Source organism: Agelaius tricolor, unplaced genomic scaffold (assembly GCF_023055355.1).
Source record: "Agelaius tricolor isolate 1412-34295 unplaced genomic scaffold, bAgeTri1.0.p SCAF_2, whole genome shotgun sequence".
Classification (NCBI taxonomy): domain Eukaryota; kingdom Metazoa; phylum Chordata; class Aves; order Passeriformes; family Icteridae; genus Agelaius; species Agelaius tricolor.
The window spans coordinates 85002793-85020595 of record NW_027269262.1 but is presented as its reverse complement, the minus strand read 5'-3'; the positions used below and the strand labels follow the sequence as shown (position 1 = coordinate 85020595).

The 17803-nt window shown below is 38.0% G+C and overlaps 1 protein-coding gene across 1 annotated transcript in view; it reads right to left on the bottom strand.

The window, feature by feature from the left end:
* The window catches only part of NSMCE2 (NSE2 (MMS21) homolog, SMC5-SMC6 complex SUMO ligase), a 128267-nt gene that overhangs the window by 109838 nt on the left and 626 nt on the right, over positions 1-17803 (bottom strand). Inside the window, exon 2 of the mRNA XM_071421788.1 lies at positions 14619-14766. Coding sequence (XP_071277889.1) covers positions 14619-14766 — 148 coding nt within the window. The remainder of the gene's footprint in view (positions 1-14618; positions 14767-17803) is intronic.

Sequence of the window (17803 nt, the reverse complement as noted above, 5' to 3'; positions counted from 1 at the left end):
GAAATATTTTCCCTTAAAAGGAGCAGCAAAATATTTGTTAAGACCTTGTAATTGCTATTATTTGATCTCTCAGAATACTCTGTAAAACTAGTATTTAAAATGAAGAATTTAATTTCAAGACTTTTAATGGGTCTTTACCGTTCTAGAAAAGATTCACAGGCTGCTTTATGTATGATTTCCCCTGGAAATGAATCAACAAAATATTTTTTTTATTATTCCAACAAGTTCAAGTCCTAATTTCTGACTTGATAGATCTTTTTTAAGCACAATTTCTTCTGTATTACTCAAGATCTCTACTGGCACATTATGAATTCTACAGAGATAATCCACGCAGTTTTTATTTACAAATCAACTGTATTAATGCTTTCTCTTGCCAAAACCCAATTCTTCTCATATTTTAAATTGCACTGACAGGTGAAAAACAAATATTTTAGTGTGAAGTGCAAGTCTGTCTCTAATAAAAGGCATGATTGTTATGAGCCAACAGTAAATAATACCATTAGTTTTTTCTCAAGAAAAACATGCTTCTGTTAATGAACCAATTATATTTCTCATCTTAGAGAAGCTCATTCAAGGAGTACCTTCATTAAAGTAAATGCAGTAATTACTTAGAATTTCCTCTATTTAGGGGAAATGGGAAATGGGTTGGAAAGACTTTTCAGAAAAAAAAAATCAGTAACATAGGAAAACAAGCCCTTTTCACCCAAGGTCTTTAAAATTCTCAGAAACATTACTTCTCTGTCCCAAAGTGGAGGCAGACTAGCTCAGAGCTAACAAGCCCTCATCAGAGCTTATTTAATCACTGTAATGTTTCAGTAAATGTTGCTGTCTTGGTTCTGGGCTTAAGCAACCATAGTTTCTGAGTCTGGTGCAGCTACATCCGAGCTGAAATCCAATTGCAGGGACGAGACTTGTGGCACTACAGGAAACAGGAGGCACATGGTGCATCAGCAGTGTGCTGGCTGGACATGAGGCTGTGACCTGCGACAGAGCATGGCACAGTCACTTCCCAAAGTGGCCAAGGGCTGTATCATGCACAGGTCTCACCTCAGACCCTCTCTGCACATGGGTCAGTCCTGCTGCTGTGCACAAAGTGCTCAGCAAAGCCAAGTGACCACTGAAGTGCCCAGCAAAGCCCAGGGACCTGCTCTCTGCAGTGCACGCAAAGCCCCACAAGCAGGCTGCAGTGTGCACAAGCCCTAGTACAGGGGAAAGCAACAGAACACACATCAAACAGGAAGGTAAGACCAAGATAATCCCCTCACTCCAAGAACAATCCATCACTGTCTTACTTCAGCACAGTTCAGTGGTCATATAGCTACATTTAAACACAAAAAAATCCACAGAATCCAAGCTAAGCTTCCACAACCAACTGCAACAGCTTCATGTAGACACAAAGGAAAACTCATCAAGCACTTAAATGTTAACATTACCAACCCAAAATGAAACAGATGGGGGAGGAAAAATGCCAAAATATGTCTGGTTTTTCAATGCCCAGTATTTTGATTAGATGCTTAAAAACATTTTTTTTTTTCTCTGAACCCACACAGCCTCCCAATCTAAATTTTGGTATTTCTGCTTCTACAACCCTTGGCATTCCTGACTTCAGAATTTAGAGAAGGTTATCGGTAGCCCCAGACAGAGCACGGCTGCTCTTTTGCTAACCAGCTGGGGCATTGGCTGTGCTGCAGCTGAGCAGCAAGCTCAGGGTGGGAAAACAATCCAGTTTTATAGGCAGCTTTTGAGACAAATCTGGCTGGCAGCAACTCCACATTTTGCACCACTGTGAACAAAGCAGTGAAGTCTCTTAAAACAGAGCTGACACTGGTCCATACACATAAATGAATAAACAAAAGACAATTCAAATTCATTAGATACAGCTGACAAAAGAAAGGTTGGTGTTTTAAAATCAGAAACACTGATCTGTAATATTCTCAGAAATGTGAAGGTTACTTGAAATTGATATGAGTATCATCTCCAAAGCTAATTTCTGCAAATGCAGATACTTCCATGTGCTTTGGATATTTTCCAGTTTCTGCTGAAGAGAAGTGAAAGACAGAAAACAATCAAGGTTAAACTAAAGGAATCTAGAAAAGCAGTGTCTCATGTAAGCAAAGGTCAGGTGATGTTCCCCAAGCAAACATCCAGTTCATTATGAATCACATACTGATGCAGCACTTGAAGTGCTAACCATGCCACAGTACTAAAGCTACTGCTTTCAGAGCCCATAATTCCTCAAAATTACTGAAAAAACCCCAAAACCCTGACACAAAAAAACCCAACCCACATAATCCTCTTACACAGACAAGGCAAAGGCAAAGACTGCACACAAACTTAAGGTGTAATGAAAACCAGCATTTCTTTCTGCCTCTAGCAGGCTTCCTTTGCATAAAACCTCTTCTGTGAATTGGGAGATCATCTCTTTTTGGCATGGATTGCTGGTATGTGGCATTCATTCTGCTGCTTGAATGCTGGTAAGTGACAGAGCTAAATCTTTCCATTGCTGAAATTTCACTTCCCACAAAATTCATATAAAAAAATGTCATATTACAAGGAGCTGCTACTTTCTTATCATGTGGAAAATGCATATCTCTGTGTAAAAAAAAAAAAAAAGCAATGCAAGTCTGTATTGCCTAGGTCTCATACAGACAGAAATATTTATGATTTTGAGAGGAAACAGGAATTCTTTGATGGCTTACAGTACAACACAGATGATGGTCTCTCAGCATGTTTTTTATATACTGCTGTTATCTTTGTCCATAGTAGGAAAGAAGGAGCTTTGAGGGGCCTCATGGCTTCTCAAAGGGTAGTTTTCAAAAAAACAAGAATATAAATTGAAACTGAATGTGGAAATGTTCTGTAACCAGATAAGAAGTAAAAGGTTGCCTGTGTTTCAGCTTAACCAGAACTGGTAAACTATGACATAGCTATTAGTCATTGTGTTATTAAAATAAATTAAATTCAGAACCATAGGACTATGGTTGAGATTTGTGTGGCTAGCATGCACTATTTGAGAGAATTTTCTCTCCTTTAAACTAATATGTTTTTGAATTTTGTTCCATTTAAAATCTGTTTCTCTAGAAAAGTGATTGGGCCAAGTCTGTACACGAAACTATTCAGCAGAGAAGACTTGATTACCTTGAGACATCCGACCAGACTACACACCTCTAACAAAGCATGGATAAAATCTAAAAATATCAAGAAAATACAGAATTTGAATGAGTTATGGCATACCTAATTCTCTCAAAAACAGCTGTGAATTAGATCCACACCCACAAGTAATAAACTTCAAAAAATGAAGTCTTGTGAAAATGTCACATTAATCTACCCATGCAGTAAATGTCTACTCACCCACTGCTTACTAAGATGATTAGTAAGGAAATCACAAGTTAAACTTTATTCATCTGAAGAAAAATAGGAAAGAGGTTGCAAGGTTGATTTAAATCAGAAGATATTATTGTCACTTGACATTTACATGCAATGTATAATTCCATTCCCACTTACAGTCTGGGGAAAGCCTGTTAAAATTACTTCCTTAATGTGTGAACACTTCTTTGAATTGTGTTCTCTTCATCTGCCACCTTCTCCTTAAGCCAGCTGCCTCCTTTTGTTAAGTCTTTTTTAATAGGAAAGTTCATTATATGTAATTTAGGGAGCAGTTTGAGATTGTCACCTTCTGTTGAGTGCTACTGCAGATGCATGTTTCAGAAGCACTCAATAGTATCTATTGATAATGTCAAAAAGGCAAAAGGTTCACACACACAAATGTTGAACAGCTTTAGCATGGGACTAATCAGAATGACCACATCTATCTTTTCCATTTTCATCCACATGGACCAGTCCTCCTTTCATTTATATGCCAGACTACTCTTCCCCTTTGTGAAAGCTAACACCTTTGTGGCAACTACAGAAGTTGCTTACATGGAAACACTAATAGGAAGGCATTCAATTAAGTTTTGTCTTCTAGAGACTGATCACCATACTGTCCTGCTTAATCCTGTTGATGTGGCTTTCCTATTTCTTACTTTTCCTCATCCTTCATTACACATTTCTTTACCACTTACTCCCCTTCTATTCTTTCTCATCCAGCTCCCCCATTCCCACTTTTTTTTTTCTCCTGAGCATTTGCTAGCTGGCTTTTTGATTCTTTCTCTATGTCCAAGTGCTATCTTCCCAGTGATCACCATCTTTGGGGATCACCTCTCACTTTCTCCCATCCTTTTATGTAATAGCAGTTCCAACAGACTCATAACTATTGGGTTTTTTTATTGGCATAAAGGTCCATTAGCAAGCTAAAAAACCCCAAACTGAAACAATAAGAAAAAGGGCATAAGTTCCCCAGTCATTCGAGGTAACTGCAGTTTGGGAACTCACCAAACATAAACACTGCCTGAGGGTGGCTGGACAGCCTGAGTGACAGCAGTGACTTGGTTACTACATGCCCTACACACAAGGTTTGCTGTATGATGCTCATCAGTAATGTCAGACCCCTGTTCAATGCCTAAGAAGGGTACAGGGATTGTTCTGGCTTTTAGGTTTCTTAAGAAGGGGCTGACTGTATGCTGATGATTTGGCAGATGCATCCCTATCTTTAACAGCACATAGTGTATAATTCAGGCAAAGACTAAATCCTGCTAATTGCACTGTCCTTCAATAAGCTCTCTCAGTATTTCAAAGAAAGAACAACACAAATTACCCATGCCTGGAAAGTGGGTCTTTCACCAAGACTGACTAAAGCAGCTCAACTTGTGAAGTTGAAGATGCTAAAGGTGACTTGTTCATGATCTACTACTAACATCTTGAAGATTTCTGAACATATTTGGCTCTTTGATTATCAGATAGAAATGTAAGATCCAGTGCCTGAAAACTGCAACACAAAAGAAAACACAAGGCTGAACAGTTTATTCAGAGATAGGATGGATTCTCCAGCCTACCTCTTGCTGAACTGTGGGTTTCACTGTAAATTTTCTTTCTGTAAGCAGTTCTAGTAGCACATTTTTTTGAATCAGTGTAAAATTTTCTCTTTTCACATAGTATTATCCCACTAATAAACATCAGACTACCCTCCTGTAGACATGGTTGTGTCTCACTCATAAACTTCATCTAAATGCAAATCTTCACTTAGTGCCCTGTGTGTATTTTAGTGGTTCAAACCATTTCATATCACCTGTAATTGTGGGACCACACCAACAGTTGTGACACTTCCTATTTGTCAATTCACTAAAAGGCAAGGATGATATCTTTGCTGGTCTGTTGTCTTCTGCTGCCTTTTATTTCCCCTGTACACATATTTTTCCTGGCTACCTATCTCCTACTTTTTCCAATCACCTACCACCATCACAGACAATTCACATTATTTTTAGATTCTTGTAACACAATTTCCCCAGGCACAGATATCATAAGCTAAACCAGAAGTGAATATCTATGCAGGAGTTTGAGATATTCATACATTCTCACAAAACACTCCTGACACCTTTTTTTTATAGAAGGCAAATTCATGTTTTGTGTACTCCAGTGACTTCCTCAAGGCCACAGTGTGATGCCAGTTTGAAAGCACAGTTAGTCCCAGCCTTGAGGACTCAGAAAAATTAGACTCAAGAGTACCTCAGTTATTTTATCTCATTCATATAATGTGTTCCTTGTTCTTCTTCAGAGAAAATGGTAAACAAAATGAGAAGGGAAACAAAATAATCTATGAAAATTATAATTAAAAATATTTTAAATCTCCAATTCAGACCACCAACCCCTGCCTATCCTCCAAAGGATGGTATTTTACATCAGTTTCGGTGTCAGTAAGGAACACAAAAGTCTTACACACAATTCTAACTGAAAAAGCAAACATTCCCCTTTAAATTCCTGGAATTTAATCTGTACATATTACAATATTCATTCTTCACTGGAGCATCAGTGCTATATAACATTGGTATAAATTTCATAAAACATGTAACAAAACCTGGATTTGAGTCAGAGGGGTTTTTTAACTGAAAGTACTAAAAACCTCGAGTAATTAAGTCTCTGTTCGCTTACCAAAAAAAAGTTATTTGAGTATCAAAAAAACAAGGTAAAAACCAGTACCAAGGTCTTGAATTCTTGAAGAAGCAAACAAAAAGACAGGAAAAGAAAGGAAAAATAAAATTTTGACAAGTGTCCTGTGTCTATTTGTAGGGCTCTGGATGAAGTTTCAAAATTATCACATCTACTTTCATGTGTTGACCAAACACCAAGAACATGTCAGCACAATGCTTACTTTTTACCCAGATAAATCTTTTCCTAGTGGAAAGAATCAAGAAAAGAAATAAAATTGCTTTATATTCCTAATCTTTCTGAATGCTGCCAACCCCAGCTTTTTTTCTACTTTTGTAGGTTCCTCCTCCTTCCCTAATTTTTTATGCACAGAATTAGATCACTGAAAGCTAAATTCTGATCTACTTAAATTGATAAAAATTAAAGCCTTCAGTGTGGGTTCTTCAAAGCCCACACTACTTTCTATATATACTGTATGCCTCTACATTTAAGCAGGAGTTAGTAGTATTTTCTTATTGCCACATTTCTGTAGCAGAAATATGATGATAAGAAAATGACAGATTTATATACTACAGAGAATATTTTCATACAGTAAATTACTCAGATAAAATATTCCTCTTTGGCTTTTGTTCAAAAAGGTTGATTTATCTTTGTGCTAAAGAGCCCACACAGGACCTCTGCAGTACTTCATGGTATTTCTAAGCTGCAACAGACCATCAGCATCATTCTGCTCTGATCTCATGCATAGCAGAGGCCAAAGAACCTCACCCAGCAATTTCAAGCCTATAACTCACAGCCGTAAGCTCACTCATTCTCTCAAGGTTAACATCACTAGTGCACAGAGGGTCTCCAAAAAGGTCTGTACAGCATTTAAATCCCACTTATGATCTATTTTGAAGACTACTGAGATTTTATGAGGTCTAGGACAGAGAAATTTATAGTAACTATGGGTACATGAGGTAACCCACCAGGTGGCTGCAAATCTCTCTGACTCACAATGACCTTTGGGGGAGAAAACTACCCACTGCCTTAGAAAGATACATAGGAAAATGGAATAAATATTCACACATACATATGCATGTATTTGACATCAGACACCATGTAAATACCACCTACCAAAAGCTGTGAAATAAAACTGTGCAGTTTTTATCTGAGCACTCGTAAAAGTTCTGATAAAATCCAGGTCTGTCCAGCTCTGACCTTCTGCTCAGGGGCACACTGTTAGTACATTTCCATGAGAACACACTAAGGACAGTTATTCTGTCCAGTTATTCAGCTAAGCTTTAAATCAAGCCTGGATTTCACTCTGGTTTGTACTCTCTACATCAACCACAACATAGCAGCTTCATGCAAGAATAAATGTATAAAATGCAATGATCTGTATTGATCTGATAATACAAATTCTCTTTTTATTCATCTGAATCCTCCATTTATATTCTATTGTCACTAAATGCAAGAGCATGCAGCAACACCTCTAGATCCATCCTAGGAGTGAGTTCCTGAGTGCCACAGCGGGAGAAGCAAAAAGCAAAGCCTCTGCTGCCACCTAAAGGGTTTCTCTGTCCTTGGAACTTCTGAAGTTGAGGAACAAAAATACTTGGATGCACCCAGCTTAATGAGCACCCAAACTGAAAAAGAGCTATCAGAACAAAAGCATGCTGCTTAAGAGAATAATACAGCTGCTTAATATAGCTTATTAGAGCTTAATTTAGCTGCTTTCCCCTCACTTCACTGTGCTCTTCTTGCAGTCAAAATTACAGCTAGGAAACAGTAACAACACTACAATATTTGTTTCTTTCCACTTTTTAAGATTACAGACTACAGTCAGAGTGGATTTGGATAAATATAAAAGAACAAAAATCTTTCATTACAAGTAATATTTTTCCAGATTTTGAAACAAGGCACATTTCCAAACTCTCCTTTTTTGGACAGCTTTGAAGAACAGCTTCCAGAGCCAACCAGTGCCTTCCAGCAACGGGCGCATCAGTGCTGGATATAAACATTGCAAGTAAAGAGAGGTAGAAAAAAAAAAAATCCAACTCTCTCTTCTCAAAATGTTTATATTGACTGCAGAGCATAGTGCAAAAAATGTAACTTTTTTGTTTTCAGAAAAGCATTTCACAAGAACTCAACCAGTCTTTCTTGTTTCAAAGAATAAAATTACTTGAAGAATAACTACTCCAAGTATAACACCATGTACTTATCTACTTCCAAAACCCATATCTTTCTCAATGTTAGTTGAAAGGTTAAATATCTGTAAAACAATACAAGAAGCACAGCACAATAGAAGCGTAAGTTAAGATTAAAAGCACATCTTCTCTAAAATGATTAATCTTAAGCAAGGGATTTGAAGGAAAGCAAAATTAGTATTTTTGAGAAAGGAATATGGAACATTTTATTTCCCATACCACAAAATACAAGCTTACTTTGGACAACAGGAAGAGAACTTCCCCAAGAAAGATGTAATTTTGGTGCCTACACTGAGTTTCTGCACGTCACCAATCAACACCACAGACACTGGTGTAGCAACAAAGCAGATCAGTGAACAAACAGCTTCTGGCAGAGAAAAAACTGGGGTTAGAATAAAACTTCCTCTGAGAACAGCATGGTATCATGAGGGAATTCTTGCAGCTTCACAGGAAGCATCTAGCAGAGTCTAACACAGAAAGATGAACTTCATGCATCATTGGCCTCTCTTCATTTTCTGCCTTCTCATAACTAGAAAACATTTCTGTATAGCAAGCGTCAGTGAAAAGTCAATTATCTCCAGGATGGACTTTGACATTCTACACTTTTATTCTCCAACAAGAAAACAGAAAAAGAAAATCTACATTTAGGTTCTCCAATAAGAAAAATCCTGTATTCCTACAGTGCATATAAAACTGCTACTTTCTTCTCACAAGCACCTTCACAGAGAGATGCGCCTAAGTGTGAAAACCAAGGTCTGATTTCTCATTAACTGTCCCTGCAGCACAGACCACAGCTTTGACCATTACAAGGCCACTGTTGAGGTGGAGACCTGACCAAATCACCATCTGTATGTGACAGAAGGCAGGATGTGCAAGAAAACATCTTGACATGGCTTATCTTGCCATGGACAAGGACAGGGCAGCAAGGCAAAGTTTATCCTGCTTATTTCCTCAGTCAGAGGACTTTCATGCTCACTCCTCTTACTCAAGCAAGTCACAAAGTGTCATTCCACCCTATTTGCTACAGCCTGTTCTCAGGACAAGTACCTTAGGTTTGGATTATTTTTATGAAGCACAATGATCTCTAACACCATGGAAACTAAGAGATCATAAACATTTTAGAAGCACAGGTGTCAGCAGGTTGATTTCTGGATCCCAGAAGAAGTACATCATAGTCATTTCATGCACAAGAACCTGATCAATGTCAAGATTCATATGATGGGATGATACTGCAGGAATCCTGCATTTGAATTTCCAAGGAAAAATAAGCTAGGAAAAAAAAGGAACAAAGAAAACAAATTAACCAAATAATTTGATATTCCAGCACAGCTACAGAGTCCATTTTCATACTGCAGTTTATACCATTCCAAGCAGAAATTTTAGGTCAATGACAGAGAAACTTGCATAGAAAGGGTCCCTCTCTCAGGGTTGAACAAGCTTAGAATGTTCAAGTGTCACTGTTTTAGGCTGCTGCAATGGGTTTAGAAAGTCACTCCAAAGAATAGTGGATATTCCATATAAACACATCCAACTGTCTATCAAAATGCTGGCAATAATTTCATAAAACAAGGCTATCTGCCACATCTGTATTCTCCTATGTCAACAACCTTCCTATGTCAACCTTCTTCCTATGTCAACAACCCTCAGCAACATTTAGAGCTGCTCTTGCTAAAACCATTCTAAGTGAGCAGTGATATAAGTCAAAGTAATGTGGATAATCTCACAGGGTTAGAAGATCCTACATTATCAACTACTGTTTAATTAGTACTGAACAGGCATGATGATACTGGATCTCAATCAGCTGGAGATGAGAAAGCAGCCAGAAAAGGAGGGCATTGCACATATGAGATGAAGCGCTGCACACTGCTTGAAGAAAACTGCAGAGGCAGCCCTGGGACAGGGAAACAGACAAATAGAGTAAGCAGACAGAATTGAGGTAAACTCTGCTGGCAGAAGGAGCAGCTTATGTAATGACCAGACAAGAAAGAAAAGCCAGAGCTGTAACTCTAATTTAATTTGGGGAACCTGCCAAAGAATTGTATCACTGACATTTTTAAGACCCCTGGGCCTGTTCTGTACACAGTGGTGAGCAGAAAAACCCTTCAAAGGATGGTAAGAAAACAGGAGGCATTCTCAAGCAGATCCTGATAGTGCTACAGGAAGATCACTGCTCTGAAATATAGGTGGCAAACAGCCATGGGCAACAGCTGACCATGACATTTTCAGCATGTTTTCGAAGAAAAGGTAGCTCTTTCTTTTCCCTCAAGTAAGATTAGAATTTACCTGCAGTAACTGCTTCCCAAAAACAGCTATTCCACATTTAATGGCCTCTACACTTCACACTGGGAAAGCGATGTGTGGTTGAAAGGATGTCCCAGACATCAAGGCAGCATCTTGCTTTCTACAGAAAACCCATTCAGCTAATTAGACAAAACCCTAACTGTCCATTCTTGAAAACGCTTTTCAAAAGTTTATTGCTAAGAAATTCTTATCTTGTCTGTAGTTAGTATACTCTCCAGACCTCCAAGTTATTTCCCATTTGTACTGGACAATCATCCCAGTTTGGACTCCAACCCAGACAAAAGTAACACCCCATCTACAGAGCAGCTGTTGGACTGGAAGCCTGGAGATGACCATGAGTTAGATTTCTTCATTCTAATATCCACAGCTCTCCATACTTTACAATCCCATATTCTTGAGAAAGTTCTGTTGAAGAGTCACCTGAAACTGCCATCCTCAGCAAGCTGACCAAATTTACACCCAAAAATTTTGAGCAAAGCTAGGAATGGATGTCTGTCATGGATATGACAGATTTGTCCCGGGCCAGCATATTCTTACCATAATCAGCACATCAGTCAACATGGAATTGCAGGTTTCACCAATTCCAAAAACACAGAATAAACCTTATGGTTCAAGTATTTGACATGGATGTCCATCAGTGCTTTCTAAGTCTACAGAACTACTCCAAGTAGGTGAGTAAAGCAAGTTCAACCAAGAGAAGTTAAATTAGCAGTGCAAACAGCTGCTCCTCTGTGTGCAGAGGTGCCAACACAGGGCTCAAAGTTCAATACTCAGAGCATTACAATTCAGAGATGTTGCCAAACAAGTACTTGTGACAAGTGATTTAATGAATTCTCTTTCTGCAATCACACTACTAAAGCTCAAAACCAGAATGAGGCAATATTTAGGAAGATGCAAATTATAGCAGAACTGAGAGGATTTTACTTGCATTATAACTGATTTTGAACAGTGTCATCTTCAAAATCTCAAATCTATTAGGTCTCCAATCCAGCAAAGGACATAAGCATGTGCTTTAGCTTTAAAATATTCAGACCCTTGGAAGGCTGATTGACCAGTCACAAATATCAGTGTGTCCTTTCCTTCAGTATTTTACTAGCCTGGGCCACAGAATGTCCAAGAGTATTCTGAGCACACGCAGACATACTGAAACCAAGTGTGCACAGTCTGGTTTTTTGCTTACATAATTTATTTATATAGTAACTTTCAAAATGCTTCTATACAACAAGAATGTTCTTTAAAGAAAAGAAAAATACAACTGTTAGACAATGTCAGTATCTAAAAGATAATCAGCAGAAAGACTGAGAAGGACAAAAGGTTTATCTTTCTTTTTCACTCATTAAATAAAATGAGCTTTTAAATTGGCTGTTTCCTTTTCACACTCAGTTTGCTGAAACTAATTTTCACCTCTAGATCCTTAAGCCCTTCCAGGATCTTTAAAATTCTGTCTCTTTGTCAGCACATGTTCATAACACCAATGTTCAATGCTAAAAGTCAGCAGGTTTTCAACTGACAGGGAGATCTTAATCAACAATTTAACTTAATGGACATCAACAAAACCCCTTAAAAATAAGAGGTTTTCATGATCAGATACATTAAAATTATTCTGCGCTCATTTAGCTATTATTAATAATAGCCTTATTAATAAGAAATAGCCTTATTTTTCTAGAGATTGTACAGGTTCATAAATGAGCAATGCCTGACGCAAATATTGAACACAAGCAATTTCTTTTCATAAATCTATACAGGAGTAGAACAAAATAAACATTTAATAAATACATTTAACAGTAAATGTCTTCAGGATTTTGTCTGTGGAGAATAGGAATTAAGAGAGAAAAAATCACTCACTGAACTAACCTTTCTGTCTTTTCATTTATCTTAAGAGGCAAATGTAATTTTTTGTACTATGCTATGTACTTGCTATGTACCTAATTACTATTCACAAAAAACAGCATTGTCCATTATGAAAGACTAAAGGAATAAAATAAACACACAGAAAAAGTGCTTGTAAACTAAAACAGTTGCAAAAGAATTCCTTGCTTCCACAAAGCCTAGCAACGAAACCTGTCAGAAGCTGGACAGTCAAATTTTGCAAAGGAAATTAAAGCAAATTAAAAACAAGACAGAAAGAAAAACACAGAAATGTATTATCTAACTCTGTCTCAAAATTAAATTATTTTGCCTCAGAACTTGAAGGCAAAGGAGGATGGATGAGCAACAGCTTTAGAAACAGAAATTGCCATATATGAGCTGGAGGTGAGAGCTGAACAGTCAAATCCAGCAGATCAGATGATGCTAATTCTAAACTACTGAGAGTTTACCACGCATGTCATGCCACAGAAATCTGGTATCCTTCCTGATGGCATTCTGCAAGGAGCACAAGAACTTGAAATCCAAGCAGAGTAGTCAGGGGAATGGAAACCAAACCTTAGAGAAGTGAGGACCTTCACTATCTGTTCATTCCATGTAAATACATCTGCAAGGAAAGGTGTAGGAGTGAACAAGACAACTGTTGTAGGTGAAAATGTAATTTGGGAACACCAGACCAAAGAAGTATGACCTACAAATCCTACAAATCTGGAACACCTTCTCTGTAGTGCAATGGGATGTACTGTGATAATAGATCATGCTTGATAATTCTGTAACCATGATTCAAAAGGAAAGTTGCCTCTGCTAGAATAAAATGTGTTATGGTCTAGGTAGGAGCTATTTTCCAGTCACAGGATGTTACTCAACTGTAACCAGGTATTTCATCAGAAGCAATCTCCTCCTCCCAGGATAGAATGCTAAAAATGGTCCTTTTGGTTACTGAGTTAAGTGAACAAAATAATTTCAAGCTTTTAATTAAAGATTAATGTGTCAGAAGCAGATAATGAGGAAGAGATATTTCCTAGGAGTACAAGGCACAGACTTGCAGCTGCAGACATGCACAGTTGCCTTACGCCCCTTCCCAGTAGGAATGAAACAGGGGCTTCTACTGAAAAGTGTAATTAACAAAAAACTTTTAACTTTTGTATAAATAATTAATTTCTGTGGTCTTGGGGATGAAAGAATTCAATATATTCAATGTATTTCTATGCATTGCTTATGACAAAGGAGGAGAGATGGTGACTGCTAAAGCAGAGGGGAAATGGAACTGGTTACAAGAGTTTTACATCAAAGGGACTCCCCAGGTGACTGTTCAGACAAGCTTTCCATTTCCTCTTCCTGCTAGAAATGGCATGTCAATTGTCTCTGACAGCAGTATGGATACAAAGGTGAAAGGAGAGAGAACTATCACACCAGACAAAGAGAAAAACATGAATCTTGATTGTACATAATCCTTGGCTTAGTTGAGTGCAAGATTTATAATGAACAGCAGAGCTTTTCTTTCAGGAGATTCTTGTTCTCCACTCTTTATTAAAACTATCAGGGGTTTGGAGCTTTAAAGTTTTTATTTTTCCCTAGTGAAAACATTAACACAGATCCAAGATAGGCAAATGGGTCAGCTAATGTTTGTCCTTGAAAAGTGTCTTCGCAGTGCTCCTTTTCTTATGAAATAGCAATGACAAGACTGTTGGCAGTAATTGGAGATTTAAAGTACCCCACTTTGGAAATGTTGAAATTGAAGCACCCTAAAAAAGGCCTGATTTTCAGGAGAGACAGCATTTAAAAACCTGCAGCCCCTAACAGGTGTCTCAAGCTTTGTATTCAAGATCTTTAGCATTATTTTAATATATTTTGCCCTGAATGTCAAATAAAACACACACAAAGAAGCAGTATGATAATGAAAACTCATTTTATTCAGCCACTTGAGAGACCTTCTCCATCTCATTCAGCAATGTTAAAGTTTCTACAAAGCTGTAGGGTAACAATCACTGGAACACAATTAGTCTTGGCTGTCACAAAAGCAAGGACAATGTTTGCCTGCTATTTATGCTTTCACTGAATCTATAATTTAAATGAAATTTTTCATTTAAGTGAAATGATTGTAATGAAAATACCCTGGCCAGGCCAGAAGAGCTATAATAAAGATTGATATTAATAGTAACTAAGTTAAAATACATAGGTCTGGAACTTATCTGCCCCAGATGATTCAGAATGCAATACAAGAGAGAATATACTTACTGAAACTTTCCACAAGGTCAAGGGCAACCTGAGTAGCCACATCCATTCCAGAGTTGATGTAGGACTGGCAGTTTTTCAAAGAAGAAAGAGCAGAATCAATTGCATTGAACGAGACTCTTGGACCACCTGACATCTTGAAATTGTCACTCTAGAAACAACAGGGAGAACAAATTAAAAGCAGTTTGCACACAATGAATTTGGGAGAGAAAACATAAGTTCTAATAGATAGCTAAATATAAAGCAGAGTCAACAGAATCACTGAAGCATTAGAGAGCAGGGATGAAAACCTAGCTCCCAAGATGTCAGTAATTTCAGGGAAGTGCAATTCATCACAGGTTTTCAATTCACCTCCTATTCAGTATTAAGCAAAACTACACCACTAAAAGCAACTGGCATTTTCCTCTGCTCATTTCTACCACTAAACCACAGTGAAGTTCAAAGTCCACAATTACATCTGCTTGAAAACCACTGCTCTATTTCAGATCCAAAAGATCCAAAAAAGCCCACATGCCCAAAAACTTGTCTGGGTTATCTAAACATGTAATCAATTAGCCTAGGAAGAAATATGGTTTCTCACATTCTATTTAGTGAGAGTAGTCACCATTCTATTTAGTCACCAGCAGCTGGCCCTTGGAAAAAAATAATCTAACAAAGGGTCAATTTACCAAGAATGTACTTAAAACATCAAGCATAATTTTTAAATAAAAGCCCACCTTTAAAATGTTGCCTACTTCTGCCAAAGATGCTACAAACTTTTGGTACCCATCTTCCATTAGCACAAAACAAAGTCACCCAGGTACCACTGTTTATCTTCTTTACCACCCTCTGGCTCTGCAATACACACCCACAGCCTACACCCTTGTGGGGATTAGCTGCTCTGTCATTAGTAGAACCTTTAAGTGTTTTTGCTTATGCTGTGCCTATCCACACTGCGCACAGCCATGAATTTCTTCTCAAAAAATCCCCAATTTCTGCTCTTCCTTCTTCATGCTTTGCCATAACCCACTCACTCACATAGCTACTCTGAGAAACATGAACCTGGTGTGAAGAATTTTATACTTCAAGTTGCAGATTAGAAAAATTCTGCTTCAGCTTTAGATACACCAAAAAAACCCATTAAAATAGACACAGCAAAGGAGAACTCTTAGACAGACAGAAATACTGCATTAGTCTATGTAAAGAATAACTAGTATGTTCAAGGACTATACTGAGATGCCATTGGGGGAGATAGAGAGCAGAATCCACAAACGAATCTGGGGTATACCAGAGGGAGAAGGCTATAATCCAACAGCAATCTGGAAAACATGTATAGAAAGTACAGTGCTTTTCCCAGGTTTGTATACCTAAGGCTGTATCTCTCTCTACTGCTTTTCCTGAGACTCCAGAACTACACCTTGTGCTCCCCCTAACATGAACATTGCCACATGCCTCACAAGTACCATGCAGACTATGAGACCTGAATACCTGCAGTCTCCTAATGTTTATTTCCTATAATTTTCCATTTTTTCCATTTATAAAATGTTCTTGGCCAGTCAATCCTATCTTTTAGTACACCATCTTTAGGTCATGTGGTTCCAGCAACATTTTAACAAGAGTTCAACCTCACCATAAATTGAACTTCTTAATTACATGCAAATTTGTCTTCCTCTCTATCCCCTTCTAAAGGTGCATCTTTCCATAGATGCAGCAGGCTTCAACTACAGCTCTTGTTATGTCAGCTCATGTTCTCCCTGACAGAAGACTGTGACTGCTATCATTAAAGATCTTTAGAGCTGTCAAATTGACAACAGAAGACAAGGGAAAAGTTCCATATAGAACTCCCTGAAAGTAAAGAAAAAGGATGCTCTTGAATATTTAATAACAAATTCCTTCAGCTAGTATATTATTGAACTTTTTTTAAGGTACTTGTTTGCTATCTTAGCAAGACTGTTTGTATAGAACCTCTGTGATCCAAACTTACACTACTGAATAGTCACATAAAATCATGTTAGCAGCTTTATCTTTCTGAGCCCATTCTGTGTACCAAAGCTAACAAAAAGAACATAATTCCCCTCTTGAATTTGGTAAATCTCATTGAGAAAGCCTGCTGTTCTTTTGGAAATTTCACAGATACACACTGTGAAAGCAGGAATCTGAAAAAAAAAAAAAACAGTGAAAAGTTGAAAAGGCTCCTTCATTCTCATGAGCAAACTACACAGGAGCAGAAGTTATTGGTTATGACATTAAATCATATTATTGCAGTGGTAGGTTCACCTCAATCTGTCTTCTGGAAAGTAATTTCTTTTGGATGAATTTTCCTTTTTTTGTTTTTTAATAAAAGATTATTTTTCCCAGAAACTGGTTACAATCCTGTAATGCCCCAGCCCACCTGAGGGGTTCATAGGAAGGCAGTGGGATATACCCTGGGCAGTGCATGGGAAAAACAACCAAATTACTAGGAGACTCAACAACAACTTTTATTTGCAAGCTTAAGAACTTTCAAGTAGAATATGGTACTTGGCAAATTTTAAAACATCCAGACAAAAATAAAGCACTTCCCAAACTTTAGCTCAGCAAACTCTAACTTCTCCAGGTACAAGAAGACACTGGAAGTTTTCGGTCTGACTTACAACATATTTTGAGAAGAGTATGTAAGAAAATCAGAGAAAGAAAGCAAAAGAAAATGGGGAGAGAAAGGCCGATGGCCACCACCCCAGGATTCAGCTTTGTCTCAGCAGCTTCTAAACCCCTGGCAGTGGAGCGTGTTTGGCACATGTGTTGCTTTCCTTTTATCTCCTATGCTCTGCCACTTCTGGGCTTACAGGTCCTGTTCCCCCATCACTTTTGAGCCAGTCCGCTGTTCCTCAGCTCTCCTATAGATCCCAAGGAAAAGATTTCACTCTTGAACTTTCTAAGTGAGTTATTCAACTTCAGCCTGGAGCTGTCCATTCTGCCTTCCAAGGGAGGGGCACATTCCTCCCTGGAACTGGTTTCACTGCAGTGTTTCCATCACACTCTTTTCTGCCAAGAAATGGAAGGAAACTTCAATGGGTGCCTCAAAGCACCCTTATGATGTGCAACCCCCAGCCCCTCACTCCTGGAAAACACAACCAGCAAACTCCGTGCTGAATGGGAGACTACTGAGGACATTTTTTTTTTTTTCTTTCAGCAAGTGATAAAATGGTCCAGACAGGAAAAAGAACCAA